Source organism: Geotrypetes seraphini, chromosome 2 (assembly GCF_902459505.1).
Source record: "Geotrypetes seraphini chromosome 2, aGeoSer1.1, whole genome shotgun sequence".
In the NCBI taxonomy this organism is placed as follows: Eukaryota; Metazoa; Chordata; class Amphibia; order Gymnophiona; family Dermophiidae; genus Geotrypetes; species Geotrypetes seraphini.
This window is the reverse complement of record NC_047085.1, coordinates 143394221-143414951: the sequence shown is the minus strand read 5'-3', so window position 1 is coordinate 143414951 and position 20731 is coordinate 143394221. Positions and strand designations below refer to the sequence as shown.

Genomic DNA, 20731 nt, shown 5'->3' with positions numbered 1-20731 from the left:
GATGCTGGCATTGTAATCTGGATGTAGGGACTTTGGATCATCTTTTGTATTACTGTCCCCATATCTTAGCCTTTTGGAATTCAATCTGGGATCAAATAAATTGTTTATTGGAAAACCATGTAGCGTTATCTTCTGATACTGTGATATTTGGAATGTCTATCAGAAAAAAGAGTCAGATATCATCGTGTAATAATAAACTTTTATTGATCATGACTGGAGTTGCCATCCAACATATTACTAATAACTGGAAAGACCATAGTAGGCTTAATTTTAATTTCTGGTAGAATTCGTTATGTCACATATATAGAATGAAAAGATCATTGGCGGTACAGAATGAAAAGTATAAAAATTTTATTAAAATATGGGAGCCATTAACATCTTTTTGTCATGATTAAATGCCATTTTTCTATTAATTATACACCACTTAATGTTGGGTGGGTGGAGGGTTTCAAGTGTAGGGTTTATGATCTTATAAATGAATAATAGGCATCTCAATGGCCACGAATTTGGTCTTGAAGGATGAAATGTACGATGTCAGCATCTATGAGACAAACTTGTTTTTTTCTGTTGCACAGAGCGTTATGGACCCCTGTTAGATTACAAAAATTAGATAGTTCTTTGTCTAATAGATGTTGGCATTGTCATTTAGAAGCAGGAACTTTAGATCATTTATTGTTTCATTGCCCATTTATTATGAATTTTTGGAAATCAATTTGGGACCAAATGAATAATTTATTAGATAACCCAGTGGCATTATCCTATGATACTGTGATATTTGGTATGGAAATGAGAGCAAAAAGTCAGATTTCTGCGAATAACAATAAATTATTACTTATAATGACTGGTGTTGCCATTCAGCAAATCACATTTAATTGGAAGGATTGGAGGAGATTAAATTACAACTTCTGGTGGAACTCTATATGCCATATCTATAAAATGGAAAGGTTTATTGCATTACAGCGGGGTTATTTTAAGAAGTTTCAGGATGTGTGGAAACCATTAACGAAGTATTGTAAAGATTAATAAAAAATTGTTTCCCTTATATTTATCAATTTAAAGTGCAGGGAGGGGGGATTTTATTATTACATGTTTTATATGATAATGGAATATATGGGAAGGAGGGTTGGGATAGGGGAGGGGATAAGAATTTATGAAATGTGTCAATGATTGTTTGTAAGTGATGTATTTATTGTTTATGTGAATGAATATATTTTAACACTTAATGTAATCTTGAATAATGTAATATTAAAAAAAAAAAAAAAATGAATAATGGGCTTTGAGGGAGGGTGGGGGAGGGTTACATTTATATTTATAGGATATAATGATAAGATGTTCAAATGGTCTAATTAATAGTGCTTATTATGAATTTTTGTACACTTGATGAAAGTTTAAAAATGAATAAAGAATTAAAAAAAATAAAATAATATACTGTATGTACTCAAATATAAACAGAGATTTTTGGACAAAAATTGGCCCAAAAATGGGGGTCTCAGTTTATATTTGGGTCGGTGCTCACCTGCCCCCTCCTGAATCTGTTGCAGGTCTATGCTGGGCCTGTCATGAGACTTGGTGGTCCAGCAGAGGAAGGATCCCTTCTGTCTCCTGTCTCGGCCAACTCTACTAACTTTTACCTCCCTCCCCTCCCTAGTGTACCTTTAGAATCCCTGGCGGTCCAGTGTCAGCCAATCAGCTAGCGGCTCTGCACGGACAGGAGTGAAGGAAGGTCGCTCCTGCCCATGTAGAGTCACTTGCTGATTGGTCACCTTGAACTCACGGCAGCCAATCAGCTAGTGGCTCTACACAACAGGAGCAAAGGAATCCCTGCTGGATCAGCAGGGATTCTAAAAGTATGTGGGGGAAGGGGGAGGGAGGTAAAAATTATTAGAATTGGCTGGGACAGGAGGTGGGAGGGATCTCTGTTGTTCTGGCCCACCAGGACTTATGGCAGGCCTGGTGGAGGCCTGTAAGGCTTCAGGAGAGAGGGGGTACAGGGTACAGAACCTGGCAGGGATGGAGGGGGGCTGAGTGCAGAGACTGGCAGGGGAGGGAGGGAATGAGGGGGCTAGATGCAGAAACTGGCAGAGCAGAGATGGAGGGGGAACAGGGCAGGACAAGGCAAGGCAAGGCACTGCACTTGAATAGTAACCCCCTCTTGGTTTATATTAGAGTCAACCTTTTCCTTTTTTGGGGGGTAAAAAAGGTCGCCTTGGTTTATATTCAGCTTGATTTATATTCAAGTATATACAGGACAGGTACTACTCATAAATCTTTTAACTTTTCTTTCTGCGTCCCTTCAGATAGTAATCAATTTTCATATGTTTAATACTATTATGGCTAGTAGAAATTGTTAAAGAATGTCACTCACTTATGAGCTCAGGCTTTCTGTATCACAGCAGAAAAAGCTGCTGAAACAAGGCAATGGATAAACAAAGCAAGTTTGTATGATTATTTTTTCCTCAAGTCTTTCCTCAGCACAATGAGTTGGCAAAAGAAAAAAACAAGTATCTCTATATTAAGTTCAGCTGGGAACACACTCACCATCTGGAAAGGAAAATGGCTCATATTTAACTTCTTTCTGTGTCCCTTGTGAAACCTGCAATATAAGAGATACAGCATTTTTGGCCAACAGAAAGTGGTCTTTATGACCTTTTTTGCTAACTAAGCGTTTCAAAATGAACATAATATACTGAAGTTTGGGATAGCTAGTCTGGCCATATAATATTGACTTCACTTACTGTCTTTGGCTGCTGAACTACTTTGTCTTCTAGCTCCTTAAATTTTGATCGATAGGGGACCATTTTTTCTTGCAATTCTTGGGTACAGAGCTCATACACATCCAACATGAGTGGAAATTTTACATCCTAAAGACAAGAAATGGCTGTTAACTCATTTTCACTTTTCATGTGCAATTAAAGAGTCTCTCAATCCCTCTGCCTCCCAGCTTCCAACCTGCATATACATGTTACAACATGAACACAAAATTGGCCATCTTTGAGAACTCGCATGCTATCACTACATGATACTCCTAAACTCACCATACCAAACACACAAAAAAGAAAATAAAACCAATGCCCAAGCCTAAAAAGACAACAAATCAGGCATTCATGAGGAACCTCTCAACCATAATCCAATGGATTTTTCCTTTAACCTAGAGTGCAGAATATTCAAATGTAAAAGGAAAGCCAGCTCACCTTGAGAACTTTGGCATTCACAGATTCTTTCTCTTTGTAAAAAAATCGAACCATCTGAATAGTCAGGTAGGCAGGTAAACGGCTGATCTTGGACTACAACACAATACAATTGACTGATTATTGCATGCAATCAATCTGCTCCAGATATTAAGTTTCAAGTTTAATGTTATTTGATAAAGTTTCCAAATTTCTTTATTCTTTGATATACCGTTTATCAAACGGGTACCTAAATCTTTTACAATGGAAACAGTTAAAAGCTAAATTTAAAATTAAAAGAAAACATATCTAAAATTGGTAATAATCAAAATAAAAGGGAGGAGGAGAAGATACTTTATGGTAGTGCTCGCTGCAAAAGCAGCATTTTATTTTTTCCAAAGTCCATCAAAGAGCTACACGGATTTTATTTGAATGAAATAGGTTGAGATTATAGGCATCTTTAAAAAGAAAGGTCTTTAGTTTGGACTTGAATTTTTCCAGTGAATCTTCTAGGCAAAGATCCAAGGGTAGGGCATTCCACAGAAAGGGGGCAGTGACCGAGAAAATGGATTTGCGAGTTGTATCATAGAATAATTCACGTATGGAAGGGGATGAGGGGAGGGAACATAACATAAGAACATAAGAAATACCTCTCTGCTGGGTCAGACCTGAGGTCCATCGTGCCCAGCAGTCCGCTCACGCGGTGGCCCAACAGGTCTAGGACCTGTGCAGTAATCCTCTATCTATACCCCTCTATCCCCTTTTCCAGTAGGAAATTGGCCAATCCTTTCTTAAACCCATGTACCGTACTCTGCCTTATCACCTCCTCTGGAAGCGCATTCCAGGTGTCCACCACACGTTGGGTAAAAAAGAACTTCCTAGTATTTGTTTTGAATCTGTCCCCTATCAACTTTTCTGAGTTCCCTCTTGTTCTTTTATTATTCGAAAGTTTGAAGAATCTGTCCCTCTCTACTCTCTCTATGCCCTTCATGATCTTATAAGTCTCCTCTTCTCCAGGGAAAAGAGACCCAGCTTCTCCAATCTCTCAGCGTATGACAGGTTTTCCATACCTTTTATCAGACATGTCGCTCTCCTCTGAACCCTCTCGACTAACGCCATATCCTTCTTAAGGTACAGCGACCAATATTGGACACAGTACTCCAAATGCGGGCGCACCATTGCCCGATACAACGGCAGGATAACTTCTTTTGTTCTGGCTGTAATACCCTTTTTGATTATACCAAGCATTCTATTCGCTTTCTTAGCGGCCGCTGCATACTGTGCCGTCGGCTTTCTTGTTATGTCCACCATTACCCCCAAGTCCCTTTCCTGGGTACTCTTATTCAATAATATCTCTCCTATTGCATAGTTGTACCTCGAGTTTCTGCTCCCCACATGTAATACCTTATATTTCTCAACGTTGAACTTCATCTGCCAGCTCGTCGTCCATTCTTCTAGTTTGTTCAAGTCCCTTTGCAATTCTTCGCAGTCTTCTTTAGTCTGAACTCCATTAAATAGTTTGGTGTCGTCTGCAAATTTTATTATCTCACACTTCGTCCCTGTTTCTAGATCATTTATGAAGATATTAAATAGCAGCAGTCCGAGCACCGAGCCCTGCGGGACCCCACTCGTGAACCTCCTCCAGTCGGAGTAGTGGCCCTTCACTCCTACCCTTTGTTTTCTACCTTCCAACCAGTTTCTGATCCATCTATGTACGTCTCCTTCCACCTCATGGTTCTTCAGTTTCCGGAGTAGACGTTCATGGGGCACCTTGTCAAAGGCTTTTTGGAAATCCAGATATATGATGTCTATGGGGTCTCCTTTGTCCATCCGTTTGTTAATCTCTTTGAAGAAGTGCAATAAGTTCGTTAGGCACGATCTTCCCTTGCAGAAACCATGCTGGCTGTTTTTCAGAAGCTCGTTTTTTTCAAAATGTTCATCGATGTTTTCTTTTATCAGTGATTCTGCCATTTTCCCCGGAACCGAAGTCGGGCTCCAGCGTCTCGCTTTGAGGGGGGGGGGATCAGGGGGAGAGGACTTGAGAGCTGTGTCTCACTAGCTGGGCAGGTCATAAAAGCAGGGCCACCAGCGTTCCTTAGAATTCTCTGTAAAAAGTCTCAGCTCTCGAGCTCCTGGGAACCAAGATTACTTATATCTTATTTTTTTGCATTGTGAGGACGGGATGGAAGGGGTGTTTCATACAGAAGGCTTTGGAGGGGGAGGGGGAGGGGGATTCAGGGTTGAGGCTTTGTAATGGTGAACAAGATGTTCATGCTATGCTGTTAGCATTGGTTGTGTTTTGTCTTTATCAATAAAAAACAGATTTGAAAGTAAAGCCAGATTTGAACTTTAAAAAGGATTCTTCTAAGCTTAGCATGGCGAGAAAAGCATTGGAAGTGTAGTAACATTACTTACAGATTTGATATACAATGCATTTCTTTCCAATGTTGGAGACAGTTTGGTGATTTCTTCTTGAAGACGCTGAAAGATAGAAAATATATAGTAGAAATAATTAAATGTATGTATAAACAATTAAAGCATGACTGAATGGGCAGTATTTGATACATGACCAGAATATACTACGTGTCCCAACTATTCATTTTGTGGTGCTTCTTTTTGAATGGAGAGATGCCGACATGTTCACACACACTACTTATAGAGTTTACAAGTACAAAATTGTCCCCTAAGGAAGACGATAGTATCGCCGAAACTCGGATCCTAGTCGGGACTTCATTGTTTGTTACTTGGAACTTTATTTGTTTTTAGATTTGTTATGAAAACTTTGATACAAACTGCAAATAAAAGCTCAGTGTCCACAGGTTGGATGTAACATCTCCAGTGCCTCTCTTTGTTGATTCTGCTTTGCTTCAAGGCCTGGTACCTTCTTTCCCTTTCCCCACAAACTATTCATCCACCAGAAGAAAATTATTATTATTAAATATCATACAATGTTAACATGGTTATAAACTCTTATGAGCACCACCCCCGCCCCCAAAAAAGAAATACAAATTTTGTGCATATAAAATTATGGATCCAGAAGCTGTAATGGAAGAAACTGACTTAGATTTAGTGGTGATTGCAGAGACATGACACATGGAAAACCCAGTTACACTGATTTATAATCTGTTCAGGAAGGAAAGAGTAGGACAAAAGCAAGGAGTGACACTACATGTAAAATATATTAAACCAATAGAATTGCAGGGCTTTTAAAAGTAAGGTGGTGGCATTGTGGATTAATATGAAATGAGAAAATGGAAGGAATAAATTATGTATTTAGGAAGTTTTTGGTTCTTATCTGCTTGGTTCTCTGCTGAATTAGGGACTTTAGACCCACCTACCCTTCCCACACTCTAGGGTTTGCTACTTATATGGAATGGGCATCAACATGGCAGATGAGGTTCAATGTGGATAAGTGTAAAGTGATGCATGTCGGTAACCAAAATTTCATGCACAAATACAGGATGTCCGGGGCGGTACTTGGAGAGACCTCCCAGGAAAGAGACTTGGGAGTTCTGATCGACAAGTCGATGAAGCCGTCCATGCAATGTGTGGCAGCGGCGGTGAAAAGGGCGAACAAAATGCTAGGAATGATATAGAAGGGGATCACCAACAGATCGGAGAAGGTTATCATGCTGCTGTATCAGGCCTTGGTGCCCCCTCACCTGGAGTACTGCATCCAGCACTGGTCACCGTACATGAAGAAGGACACGGTACTACTCGAAAGAGAAGAGTGACTAAGATGGTTAAGTGGCTGGAAAAGTTGCCGTACAGCGAAAGATCAGAGAAATTGGGCCTCTTCTCCTTCGAAAAGAGGAGATTGAGAGGGGACATGATCGATACATTCCCCTCTCCAAGGTAGGGAACAGACTTAGTAGATAAGGACAGGTTGTTCACCCTCTCCAAGGTAGGGAGAACGAGAGGGCGCTCTCTAAAATTGAAAGGGGATAGATTCCATACAAACGTAAGGAAGTTCTTCTTCACCCAGAGAGTGGTAGAAAACTGGCACACTCTTCCGGAGGCTGTCATAGGGGAAAACACCCTCCAGGGATTCAAGACAAAGTTAGACAAGTTCCTGCTGAATTGGAACGTACGCAGGTAGGGCTACGCTCAGTTAGGGCACTGGTTTTTGTTCAGAGGGCCGCTGCGTGAGGGGACTGCTGGGCACGATGGATCACTGGTCTGACCCAGCAGCGGCAATTCTTATGTTCTTAACCGCCCTCAACAGGCATGGTATGCCACTTAGAAATCGCTGAGACCACCACGTCCACCTCCGGCGACTTTAAAGTAGCCCTATTCCCCTCTGGGATGGGATAACAACGAGCCATGGCGTGCGCGAACCAAAATGGCACCTCTGGCGTATTCCACTGCACCAGTACAATATTCCAAAAATCCTAATGCAGAGGAAAAGAGCGGGAAATAGTACGGATCCCCCTTAGAAGAGGGTCCCCCTAACGTGGGGTCTCTTGTGGCGCTTCCTCAAAACGCAGCACTGAGGAGACCTGCTTAAACAGTTCTGGGAGCTTATCCCTCTGAAAAAGGCGCACCACGGACGCCTCGCCGCCGGAAGGCGGGAAACCCACCGCCCCACCGCCAGTGGCTGTCCCTCAGGAGAATCCTGGAATTCCTAAAAAGGGTCCAGGTACTCAGCCAGGCCAACACGTTCCTTTCACCACCAATCCACAACCCAAGGCACCCACGGGTGCATGGACGAGGGAGGAGAAAGAGGGGACGCCAAAGGAGAAGAAGGAGGCAAAGCCACAGGGGGTGTGGAAGGAACCCCCCAAAACCCCCTGGGCGCACATGGGACCCCCAGCTACCTGAAAATAGGCTCTGCACAAAGAAAAAGTAAATCAGGGGAAAAACTCCCCAGGGGTCCCAAGGGACTCCCTGCTACAGCAGGGGATCCAGCTGAAACCTGCCCCTGTGTTTCCAATACAGGGGGAAGGTCACCTGAGGATGCAGACAAAGTGGAGGGGCCAGACAGAGAAAATGGCGAAGTTCCAGCCAAAAACAACCCCTCCTGGGCCTGTAGCGGCTGGGAAGCCTGAATAGTCCCAGACGCTAAAGCAGGCAAGCTGACATCAGCTGTTAAAAAATCAGCTGAGAGGGAATCCTTTGTACCCTGACCATCGGCGGTCAAGGGAATCCCTCCGTGGGCAGTGGAAGAAAACCGTGCCTCCCCACTGCTCCCTGCCGACTCACGAGGCACTATCGTCAGGGAACTCTGGGCACCTGCAGCGACTGCCGATGGAGCTCCACCACCACAACGGCCCGAACAGCAATTTCAGGCCGGCTGCGAGTGCCTCACATCGACCAAATTGTGCCCCACTCCCCCAGAAGGGCTCAATTGCTCCATACGCGACCTAGATAGAAGAAAAGTGCTGGTTAGTACAAAAATACAGTAAAGTTAAAGGGAAGCAACCCTTCAGACCGGCACTAGGCTCTCAAAGCAATATGCCTTGCTTGATTTAGGCAGTAAGGCTTACTGCTGAGGCTCCTCTAAAAAATGTGGGGAGGTGGAGGAAATGGGAGGGGAGGGACTCCACTCGAGACCCGCCGGGTTTGAGACCCCCGAGGTCAGACGGACCCCCCAAACAGAGCCCACCCAAGCTCAATCCAGCCAAAAACAGGGACTAGAAACCCCTAAACAAATTCCAACAGCCCTACCAAGGGAGATGGGTACAGCTCACTCAACACCTGCTGGAGACTGAAAGAAGACTGATAGGAATAGGGGAAGGTATCTCTTATGTATACTTCTCCCTCAGTATTCGCGGGGGTTAGGGACAGAGCTAGACCGCGAAGTGTGAAAAATCACAAATAACTCTGTGCCAGCTCTGACCCACCCCCTGACCTTACCTGGTGGTCTCTGCCTCCGATCACCTCCTTCCGTGCGGGTTGCATGTTTACAGGGGCCAGTGTGGGTGCTTCGGTCTCCTCTTTCCCCACTTGAGTGTCGGGCCGGGCAGAGCGAAGATCGTTCCTCTCTAGGCTGGGCAGCCTATGCCGGCCTTACTTGGTGGTCTAGCAGGCTTTCGGGGCAGGAGCAATCTTCCTACGCTCCTGCCCCATGCAGAATGCCAATAGGACATGGCTGCCGTGAGCTCCCGTAGTCTCTCAAGACTACGACAGGAGCTCATAGCAGCCATTTCCTATTGGCGATCTGCATGGGGCAGGAGCGTAGGAAGATCGCTCCTGCCCCGAAAGCCTGCTAGACTACCAGGTAAGGCCGGGATGGTGGGGGGAAGGCGGGAGGGAGGCGGGGAAGGTCTGAAACGAAGCTTTTTTTTCCCCCTAAAAAAAATCGCAAATAATCGAATCCGCAAATGCTGAAACCATGGATTCGGAGGGGGAAATGTAGTTTTCCACAGTTTTGTTTTCATTATCCACCTGCTGGTCATGATTGGGATATATACCCACTCGTAAAGATTAACCTCTACCAGTCTGGAGAGTGCTAAAGAAGGGAGATTATACTAGAGCAGGGGTGTCAAAGTCCCTCCTTGAGGGCCACAATCCAGTCGGGTTTTCAGGATTTCCCCAATGAATATGCATGAGATCTGTTAGCATACAATGAAAGCAGTGCATGCAAATAGATTTCATGCATATTCATTGTGGAAATCCTGAAAACCCGACTGGATTGCGGCCCTCGAGGAGGGACTTTGACACCCCTGTACTAGAGGAAGAAAAACAAATTCACAAGAGTTTTGCTCCCTCTACATTAGAGCTCTACAATGTGACACAATGAATAAGTACGTACCAATTTAAGCCCTGTAAAGAGATATTTAACTTCTTGATTAATAAAACAGCTAAGCTGCAGTTGATTTTCTTTTCCCTTTGTTGCATCTTCTTCTGCTGCTTCAGTGCATTTCATGCTTATGTAAGCAAACATTAAGGATCATCACACACAAACAGCAGTAGTTGTTTCACATATCTGGGGCCCTGTAACCAGTTAGATACGCTCAGATACAATAAAATGAAATCATGCATTCTACACACCAACTCCTTACGTGAAATGCTAACTGCTGAAATACTGAAGATAACGGTAGTTAAATCACAGATAATTAAGGAGGAAATTTAAGGAAATCTTAAGTTTTAATATGCATTGTAATTATCTTTTATTTCTTTAGTCACCCAGTTTTCAGTGACCAGTTTAAAATGCAGCCAATTTTTTGATACTTATGGTCTTTCAACATAGGTCTCCAGTTTATGGTTTATTAAAGATTTCATATACTGCCCTTCCTAAGTACATCAGAGGGCAGTTTACAATAAAATATTACATAAAAGAAAGGAACACCAATATTAAAAAGGAAAGCAAAACCACTCATATGACACAACCAAAGAGAGAGAGAAAGAAAATGATTAGGTTCTTACCTTGATAATATCTTTTCCAGTAGTCAGGGGTAGTGCTAGGGATTGTATGCTGAACTAAAGGTCTTTTATCCACTCCCGCAAGTCCATTGCAGGAGATATTGATTACTGTTTTCAGTACCTTCTCCTCCCTGCTCTCTGCTGCCCCAGTTAGTTTCAAAGTCAGCGACAGCCCTACAGGAGAGAACAGGGAGACCCCCCCAACAAGACATTGATCTACCCATAAATTCAAAAAGATAACTCAGAAACACGCCATGGAGAAGAAAGGATCAAATAACAAATTTTATTAACCAAAAGTCATAATAAACTGGAACTCGGGGGAAACCAACCTATATACATACAGTTTCTTCTAATTTACAACAGCTGGCAGAAAGGACAGAGATGCAGCCTTCAGGCAGTAGACTGTCCAGGCAGGTACATCAACAATGATGGGTATTACCATCCCTATCTACTAGAAAAGATATTATCAAGGTAAGAACCTAATCTCTTTTCCCAGTGGAATAGGGATGGCATGCTGTACCAAAGGACGTACCTAAGCAGTCCCCGAAACCTGGGTGAGAGAGAGAAATTTGCCTTTAAGACTGAGGTGCCAAGGAGGAGTCCTCTTGAGCTGCTACGTTCACCTTTAAAATTTGGTGAAAATGTGAATGGATGACCAAGTCGCTGCCTGGCAATCTCATCTGGTGGAATTGTCCTGGCTTCAGCCCAAGAAGAAGAGACAATCTCACTTGTCGAATGTGCTCTAAGAGCAAAAGGGGTCTGTCTATGGCCAACAATGCAGCAAGATGATGCATCTTGAAATGGTAGCCTTGAAATCTGGCCTCCCTTTAGCTAGATTGGTCAACGAAGAGGTGGTCCGAAAGACAGAAATCATTTGTAATCTCCAGGTAATGCAAGACAACCCTCCGGACATCCAGCACCTTCAAGACTATGTTACTTTAACTAAGGCCAGTACTGGGCAGACTTGCATGGTCTGTGTCTGTCTGTATATGGCCATTTGGGAGAGAATGGGCTGGGGAGGGCTTCAATGGCTGGGAGGGTGTAGATGGGCTGGAGTCAGTTTTGATGGAGATTTCAGCAGTTGGAACCCAAGCACAGTACTGGGTGAAGCTTTGGATTCTTGCCCAGAAATAGCTAAGAAGGAAAAATTTTAAAAATTTAAATTGAATCAAGTTGGGCAGACTGAATGCACTATTCGGGTCTTTATCTGCTGTCATCTACTATGTTATGTTACTATGTTTGTCCTTTTTCTTAGATCCAGAGGGCTGGAAAGCTGGAAGACAAACTTCCTGGTTGATGTGACATGCCGAAACCACCTTTGGCAACATAGAGGGAATGGTCCTAAAGGAGACCCCGGCCTCCGTGATATGCAGGTAAAGGTCACTGCAGGACAAGACTTGCAACTTGGAAACACGCCTCACAGAAATAAAGGCAACCAGAAACACCATCTTTATAGTCAGGTTCATGAGGTTAGCATCTTATAAGGGCTCAAACTGAGGCTTTGAGAGCCCTTTTGGCACGATGTTCAAGTTCCAGGATGAACAGGGCTGGCAAACCGGAGGCCACAGCCTCAGAGCTCCCTTAAAGAATCTGACAACATCCGGGTGCAAAAATAAAGAATATCTAACACCCTGGGACCGGAAACCAGAAACTCCAGCTACTTGAACCTTCAGGGAGGAAATCACCAGCCTCAAAGCCAAACCTTCTTGAGGAAAGACAGGACAGCTGACACCGAAACCATGGCAGGGTCCAGCTGCTCCTTGTGGCACCAACATTGGAAAGTATTCCATGCCTTGGCTTATGCAACAAAAGTGGCAGGCTTCTTGGGTCTCAAAAAAGTGCACACAACTAGATCTGAGTAGCCCTTCTGTGCTCAAGAGCTACACCTTAAGATCAAAGTGTTCCGGATCATGCATGATGGTAGGACCTTGAGAGAGGAGCTCCTGGAAGGGCTGAATCCTCAGAGGGGAATTGATCTGAAGACACACTAGTTCCACATACCACGGGCCAGTCTACAGCCACCAGGATAATACATCCCTTATGCCTGGCCACTCTTCTCAGGACTCTTCCCCACCATTGGCCAGGGAGGGAACACGTACAGGAGATTGTCCACAGGCTAAGGCTGAACCAGTGCATAAATCCTGGTGCTTATGTGCTCATATCTGCAGCTGAAGAATTGCAGTAGTTTCTTGTTTCACACCGTTGCAATGAGGTCAAATGAAGGGCTGCCCCAACGATTAACAATGCCCTGAAATGCCTGAGGCGAGAGAGACCACTCTCCCGGGTCCAGAGTCTGCCTGCTGAGAAAGTCTGCCTGCACGTTTGCACTCTGGTGACATAAACCACAGTAATAGCCCGAAGATGAGTGAATGTCTGCCCAATAGAAGAGAGCTTGCGCCTCCTGAAGGCAGACAATCTTGTTGCCTTCCTGCTTGTTGAAGTAAGCCACTGTTGTGGCATTGTCTGAAAACTATCTGATCTCCTTGTTTGCCAACCAGGGCTGAAACCAAATCAGTGCCAACCGGAGGGCTCAGAGTTCCAGCCTGTTGGTGGACCAGCAACACTGCGACAGAGATAATTGTCCTTGTACTGGGCGTTCCTCGCAATGCGCTTCCCAGCCCAAGAGGCTGGCATCCATCATCAGTGTGATCCATGAGTCTATATGTAGAGGCATTCCCGAGGCCAACGACAGAGAGCGAAGCCACCAGGCCATACTGCAGTGGGCATGCTGTTGTCCAGGGCAGTCGAACACGTAGAGGGTCCCTCTTTGTGGAGATCAGAGAGAGAGAAAAAAGGGGGCACTGCAGGAGATACATATGCGCTCTCGCCCAAGGAACCACCTCTATCGTGGCTGCCATCAAGCCCAGAACCTGATGATAATCCCAGGCCAACAGGGACTGCTGAGCCAGGAGAGCTGAGATTTTATTCCTAAGTTTCAGTCTGCGTATTTCTGGAAGAAACACCCTGCCTTTCTCTGTATCAAATCGGACACCCAGATACTCCAGGGACTGAACAAGCTGCAGCTGCCTCTTCTTCAAGTTGACAATCCATCCCACTTTGAAGGGTCATCAAGATGGTCTGAACCACTCTCTCCGCTTCCTCCTGCGAGGGTGCTCTGATGAGCCAGTCTTCCAAGTAAGGGTGGACAAGCCAACCCAGTTTGCAGATATGAGCTGCCAATACAACCATCACCTCCCGAATGGAAGAGCCTTGAATGAAAACACTGTTCTAAGACATGGTAAGCGAAGGAAGCGCCTGCGATCCAGAAAGATTGGGATGTGCAGCTATGCCTCACAGGTCCAGCACCACTAGGAACTCCTCTGGCTGCACTGAGGTGATAACTGACCGAAGGGTCTCCATACAAAAATGAGACACTGAGATCTGCATTGACATACTTGAGATTTAGGATCTGCCTACAATCCTTTGAGTCTTTCTTGGGCATGATGAAGTATATGGAGTATCTGCCAGAGCCCAAATCTGCGTTTGGTACCTGTTCGATCAACAATGTCCAGCAACCTTAGGAGGGTCACCTGGACCTGGGCTGATTTTTCTGGTTTGCCCGCAAGCAAGTCTATGAACCAGGCAGAGTGGGGACGGGTAAACTCCAACTTGTAGCTGGCCCTGATGACTTCCAGATTGGTTGCGATAGACTCCCATGCTTCCAGTAGTCCTCTAGACTGCCTCCAATCTTGCACAGAGAGGATGGAGACCTGGCATCATTGCAACTACTTGGGCTGCCCATCTGGCTGGGAGGTGGAACCCTGGGATTTTCTATTCCCATAGAATCTCTGCCGTGGACTCTGAAAGGATCTCTGGGATGAAGACGCAGAGGAAGAAAGGGGTGAACAGCATGAGCTTTGAAAGGACCCACGAGTCTGCCTTTAGAATCCTACGCCTGTTGTCCAGCAGTGCTATGCCTGCTTTGGACGGCAGCCCTGGACGCTAGCCATGAGATCATCCAACCCCTGGCCAAACAGCATACTGCCCCTGAAAGGAAGCCTGCTGAGCATAACTTTAAGTGTGGAATCCCCAGCCCAATGTATGATCCACAAGATTCTGCGAGCAGACACAGAGTAAGCCGAGACCTTGCCCAAAACCCTCAGCACATCATACAAAGCAACAGCCACATAGTCCACTCCCTCCAACAGCAGCTGGGAAGGAGGATCATAAGGTGCACCGCCTGGGTTATGCAACTTAGAATGGCACGCTCGAGCTATAAAGGAGGCAGCCGCAGCAGCCCTCACACCAGAGATGAGGCCTCAATAACTGCCTATTGAGCAACATGTCCTGCCTACAATCCTGTTGATCCTTGAGCACCATGCCTCCCTTGCTGGGCAGGGAAATGCTTAATCACCTGAGCCACAAAGGAGTCTACTTTAGGCATAGCAAACATCTGCTGGAACTCCTGGTCCATATGATATAGCTTGGACATTGCTTTTGCCACTTAAGGAGGCCTTCAGGGTTCTTTCTGTAATACACTCTGTCTGTTAGAATATGGACCAGTGGTCAGTGCTCAATACACTGACCACTGGTCCATATTCTAACAGACAGAGTGTATTACAGAGTTATATTTTGTTGCAGTTTTTCTCTAGGGTTCCTACATAATATATATTGATTTGCAGCCTTCAGGGTTCTCCCAGTGCACAGAAATCAGAACTTTCATATCCAGATGCCACAGGAAGGCAGTAGGCTGAGATCGAATACCGCTAATCGGAGAACAGTCTGAGGCTAATCGGGTAGCAGGCTGAGGAGGATCAATATTGAACTCCTTCAGAGACTCAATAAGAAGATCCATCAGAGCAGCAAACTTGAACAACCTACGAACAGTGAAGTTCTCGTCTAGGTCTGCAGCAGCACTCAAACTCTGATCCACTTCGCCCAGTGTCACATTATCTCTGACTGAGGCTTCACTCTGAGAAAGAGGATAAGCATCTAGATCATCATCATCAGGGAACCCGTCCAACCAGCTGTTGGTGTCTAAGGGAGACATGGGCATCCATCGAGAAGATGCTGGAGCACGGGGAGACTGTGCAGCAGATCACTCTCTAGATGATCCACAAGGCACACCGGTGCCACTGACATAGGCTTCCTAGAGCAAGTTCATATTGTCAGGTATAAAGGGCATAGAGGACTGAGAACCCCCTTTAAGAGGGTTAGAGCGCTTTCTTTTTGCTTTGGGGTCATCAGTGCCTTTACTGGGTACTGACGCTACACTATGGGACTCCAAGAGGGAAAAATTGTCCTCTAACTGTCCCAACAGTTGTTTGGCAACATTAATAAGATGGCCAGTCTGAACCTGAGATCCTAGCCCCCCCCCCCCCCCCCCAGCCTACACAGTAGAACACGTGGTGCAAGGGTGCACTTCCAGTGTCCAAACGGTGCATACTTCACATGATTTCATGTTACTGGAGCATGAGGACTCCATCCCTGGTGGTTAGAATAAAACAACGAGGCTTTTTGAATAAGTTTGAGAACTTAGAAATCAAATCAGCAATTTTAGAATCTTTGGGATAGGGGAACAAGGACACAACAAGTTATAACCATAAAAATAAAAAAATTCAGACTCACCTCTCCCTCTACCCTGAACTGCCCCTGTGGGCTATGACAGCCCTACTCACAGACCAGATGCTGGGAAGATGTGCTACAGCCTGCCACAACTCCTCTCAGGGTAGCTAGAATTCAGGGAGGACCTCTGCCATCAGGAAAGCTGCCTTTTCTGATTCTTCAGCTGCCAGTCAGGCCACAGTTGGACTTGGGGAGGGGGGGAACTTCATGGTGCTGGTTCATTAGGGGGACAGTCGCTTTTTTTTGGATTGCTAAAACCCACGGGAGGGGGGGGGGCTGTGCATAGCCAATCGGTGTTAGTGCATCAATTGCTTTTTATGGGGTTTTAGCTAATTTGCATGACAGATCAGAAAATGGGTGATCGAGGGGAAAAACATGCGGTGAGCCGTTTTGTGCATCAGGTCGGCAAATGTGATCATCGCTAAAGCAGTCAAAACTGGTTTAGTGACGATCGCTGAACTTAGTGCATCCGGGCCCAAGCCCCTTCTGAAAATACTTTTGTTTTAATAAACTAAAGAACAGAGAGAAAAGGAAATAATGTTTCTCCTCCCTCCTCACCTATGAACCCTAGGTCTACCAGAATGATGGGACTGCACACTAGGGTGGTCCTTGTAGTATGCACAAAGTCAACCTTATCAAATCTGGTCTCCACAAGGTTGGCATATGACTAGTGAAGTGATTAAATTTGCAGTCGATACAAAGTTATTCAGAGTAGTGAAGACGCAGGTGGATTGCGAAGACCTGCAACGGGACATAAATAAGCTCGAGAAATGTAAGTGTAAGGTGATTTATGACAGTAACAAAAATCTTATATACGAATACAGAATGTCCGGTGCAGTACTTGGAGAGACCCCCCCCAGGAAAGAGCCTTGGGAGTACTGGTCGACAAGTCAATGAAGCCATCCGCGCAATGTGCGTCGGCAGCAATGAAAAGGGCGAACATAATGCTAGGAATGATTAAGAAGGGGATCACAAACAGATCAGAGAAGGTTAGCATGCTGCTGTACCGGGCCATGGTACGCCCTCACCTGGAATACTGAGTCCAGCACTGGTCCCCCGTACATGAAGATGGACACAGTACTACTCGAAAGGGTCCAGAGAAGAGCAACTAAAATGGTTAAGGAGCTGGAGGAGTTGCCGTACAGTGAGAGATTAGAGAAACTGGGCCTCTTCTCCCTTGAAAAGAGGAGACAGAGGGGACATGATCGAAACAGTCAAGATACTGAAGGGAATAGACTTAGTAGATAAAGACCAGTTGTTCACCTTCTCTAAGGTAGAGAACGAGAGGGCGCTCTCTAAAGTTAAAAGGGGATAAATTCCGTACAAACATAAGGAAGTTCTTCGCCCAGAGAATAGTAGAAAACTGGAACGCTCTTCCGGAGGCTGTTATAGGGGAAAACACCCTCCAGGGATTCAAGTCAAAGTTAGACAAGTTCCTGCTGAACCAGATTGTACGCAGGTAAGGCTAGTCTCAGTTAGGGCACTGGTCTTTGACTTAAGGGCCGCCGCATGAGCGGACTGCTGGTCTGACCCAGCAGCGGTAATTCTTATGTTCTTATGTAATTAAGGCTTCATACAATGATGCTGAACTGCTGTCTACAATCAACATATATCTGAATAAAATGGTTGCAAACAAGGCGTTCACAGCCATTTCCAGACATCTATGGTTTCTGTCCAAGCACCTAGCAGCACTTGCCTTTTTTGATGACAGAATCGAACCAGACACAAATACAAATGTTGCAAAACTTACAGCATCCACCAATGCCAGACATTCCATGATGTCTCGTGTATACAGATGAAACAGAACATGTGACCTATGAAAGTCTTGTAACACAGAGAATACAGTCATTTTTTGATCTCTTGATTGAAGGGGATCAACAAAAGTGAAAATATTCTTGAAGAAACATCCCACAGAATGGACTGATGATCCAGTTTTTAAAGAATTTTGGAATCAGGCATCCAAACTGACTGTTGTTAATGATTCAGCAGAATGAGGGATAATTTTGATTGAAAAATAAGATACTTTGACAAAAGATGAAGAACAGAAGCAATTTGTTCTTTGACTAGCGGCCAGCCACCAAAAGAAGTTTCTTTCTGCAACAAAGATGGCTCTTATGTCAAAGACAGTTAATTAAATTTGTCGGGTGCACAAGAATTACAATATACTGTTAAGCTTATTGGTAGTTTAAAAAAACAGTGAGGTGGGGCAACCCCTAAACTTTGCTTGCTCTAAGTAAAATTTTGTGTGTTTTTCATTTTTATATAAAGGAAGAAAATTAGCCTTGTGGAGAAATGAAGTGCGTTAGTTAATTTTTTTGGACTACCCTACTGCACACCCGAATGTGCACCTCCTGGTGGAGACTGAAATAAATACAAGGACTGCATAGCAAAAATAAAGGGGCTGTATAGCAAGAGTAAACAATTGTACAGAGTGCAAATTTCTCAGTCTTCACTTGCTGGTAGACGTGCATAACCCATCAGTCTGGGCTGGTCTGGAGGGACGCTAAGGTAGACAATATTCCTTACAGCAAACTACTGTACAGTGAGAAGAGAGGAAGCCCCACCCCCAACCCCATAAGTATCATTCATTCAAAATACCTGTTAGACTCCTAAACAGCTGAGGAAGTAGAAAAACAGAAACTGAACAAACACAATGACAATATGAAAATACAAGATTTCCTTCAAAGACAAAATACTTGAGTGTTTATTTTTTTAAGTGGATCTAGGAAGGTCAAAGGTAACAGGGAAAATAAATTAGTGAAGACAAACTCAGCATGAAACTTATCAGCTTTACATTTTGGCAGTGAAGGATACGTTGTTTCAAATTCAATACTGAAGAACTGATCAATAAAACTTTTCTTTTTGGAAGAGGATGCTGCTGCTGCTGCTTCCGCAGTATCAATCTGTAGTAAACAAAAATTTTTTGTTTGGCGACAGCCTATGAAAAAGTATATCCATCTTCAGGAAATATTTTATACAAGCTGACAACTCTAATGTTTAATATAAATGGAAAAATAAATTTTACTATTGACATAATTTTCATATTCAAATTAAGGCAATTAACTATTTTTTACTTTGAAAGTGGAGCAGTGAACAGAGCTACAGCCTCAGGTTGTGGGTTCAAATCCAATGCTGCTCTTGTTACCCTGGGCAAGTCACTTAATCCCCCATTATTCCAGGTACATTAGATAGTGTGTGAGCCCACCAGGACATACAGGGAAAAATGCTTGGGTACCTGAATGTAAACCACTTAGGCTATAAGTAGTGTGTGAGTGTGTGTAGCTTCCTAGAGGTAGAAATCTCAAAAGAAATACTAATATTTAGAATTACAAAAGGTAATAGTACCTCCATATCAGAATCGCTTTCAAAAGCTTCCAGTTTTTGCTGCAAGACTCTCATTATCTGCACCCAGCACTCGTTGGCATCCTATAAAAGAAGCAAAGGATACTTTCAAATGTAAGTCTTTGTTGCCAAGGGATATGAAGGAATTAGTCCAGAGATTAACATAAAATATTTCCAAGTGCAAAGGAGCACTTGAGGCTAGAGTTGTAGACTTGGAGGAGCTGAGAGAGACAGAGAGGTACATAGGGAGAGACCTACAGGGACATTGTAGAGGAGGCCCACCTCCAGTCTGGCAGCCCCTGTGCTGCCTTGGAGGACGGAGGTCTCCTAGAAGGAGATCATAACCCTGGTGATGCAGGAAATGATCGTGTTGCAAGAACCTGCCCACCAGGAGATGCAATATTCTCTTGCACCGAGGATCTATCTCCAGGGGCTTCTGCAGTTGGATGATTAAGGAGTAAAAGGTGCGCTTAGGGAGGATAAGGCCATAGCTGGTTGATGTAATGTATCTAGACTTCCAGAAAGCTTTCGACAAAGTTCTTCATGAGAGGCTCCTGCGAAATTAAAGAATCATAGGATAGGAGGAAATATTCAATTGTGGATTAAGAATTGGTTGTAGGACAGAAACAGAGGGTAGGGTAAAATGGCCATTTTTCTCAAATGGAGGAGGGTAAATAGTGGTGCAGGGATCTGTACTGGGTCCGGTGCTATTCAACTTATTTATAAATTATCTGGAAATTGGAACTATGAGTGAGGTGATTAAATTTGCAAATGACACTAACGTTAACTGTTCAAAGTTGTTAAAATGCATGTGGACTGTGAAAAACTAGAGGAAGATCTTAGGAAATTGGAAGACTGGACGTCCAAATGGTAGATGAAATTTAATATGGACAAATGAAAAAAGTGATGCACATTGGGAAGAATAATCCAAATCATAGCTACCGGATGTTAGGGTCCACCTTGGGGGTCAGTGCTCAAGAAAAGGATCTGGGGGCTAGATTCTCCAAAAACAGCTTAAAAAACTGTCGGGCTGCCGTCGTTCTCCCAAAAATGCTCATGCAAATGAGGTTGGCAGAGAGTAGTGAAGACTCGTTAAATTTGCATGTGCCCATCACTGATGATAGTGATGGGCACATGCACAGAATAAATGGAAAAAACCCAAAAAATCCCAATCTCTCCTGCTACCAAACACAGTGCCTCTAACCAACACAACCCTCAGCAGCGGGAGAGATGCCCAATCACTCCCGCTGCCAACACAGCGTAGCCAACCAGCACACCGGGGGTTGGAGGGG

At 44.4% G+C, this 20731-nt stretch overlaps 1 protein-coding gene across 2 annotated transcripts in view; it reads right to left on the bottom strand.

Annotated features, from left to right (window-relative positions):
- Positions 1-20731, bottom strand: part of USP14 (ubiquitin specific peptidase 14) — a 120757-nt gene that overhangs the window by 12672 nt on the left and 87354 nt on the right. For both annotated transcript variants that reach the window (XM_033933928.1, XM_033933929.1), the window contains 7 exons: positions 19443-19523; positions 18912-19000; positions 9922-10036; positions 5583-5648; positions 3192-3284; positions 2736-2861; positions 2539-2593 (listed from right to left, as the gene is read on the bottom strand). In XM_033933928.1, coding sequence (XP_033789819.1) covers positions 2539-2593; positions 2736-2861; positions 3192-3284; positions 5583-5648; positions 9922-10036; positions 18912-19000; positions 19443-19523 — 625 coding nt within the window. The remainder of the gene's footprint in view (positions 1-2538; positions 2594-2735; positions 2862-3191; positions 3285-5582; positions 5649-9921; positions 10037-18911; positions 19001-19442; positions 19524-20731) is intronic.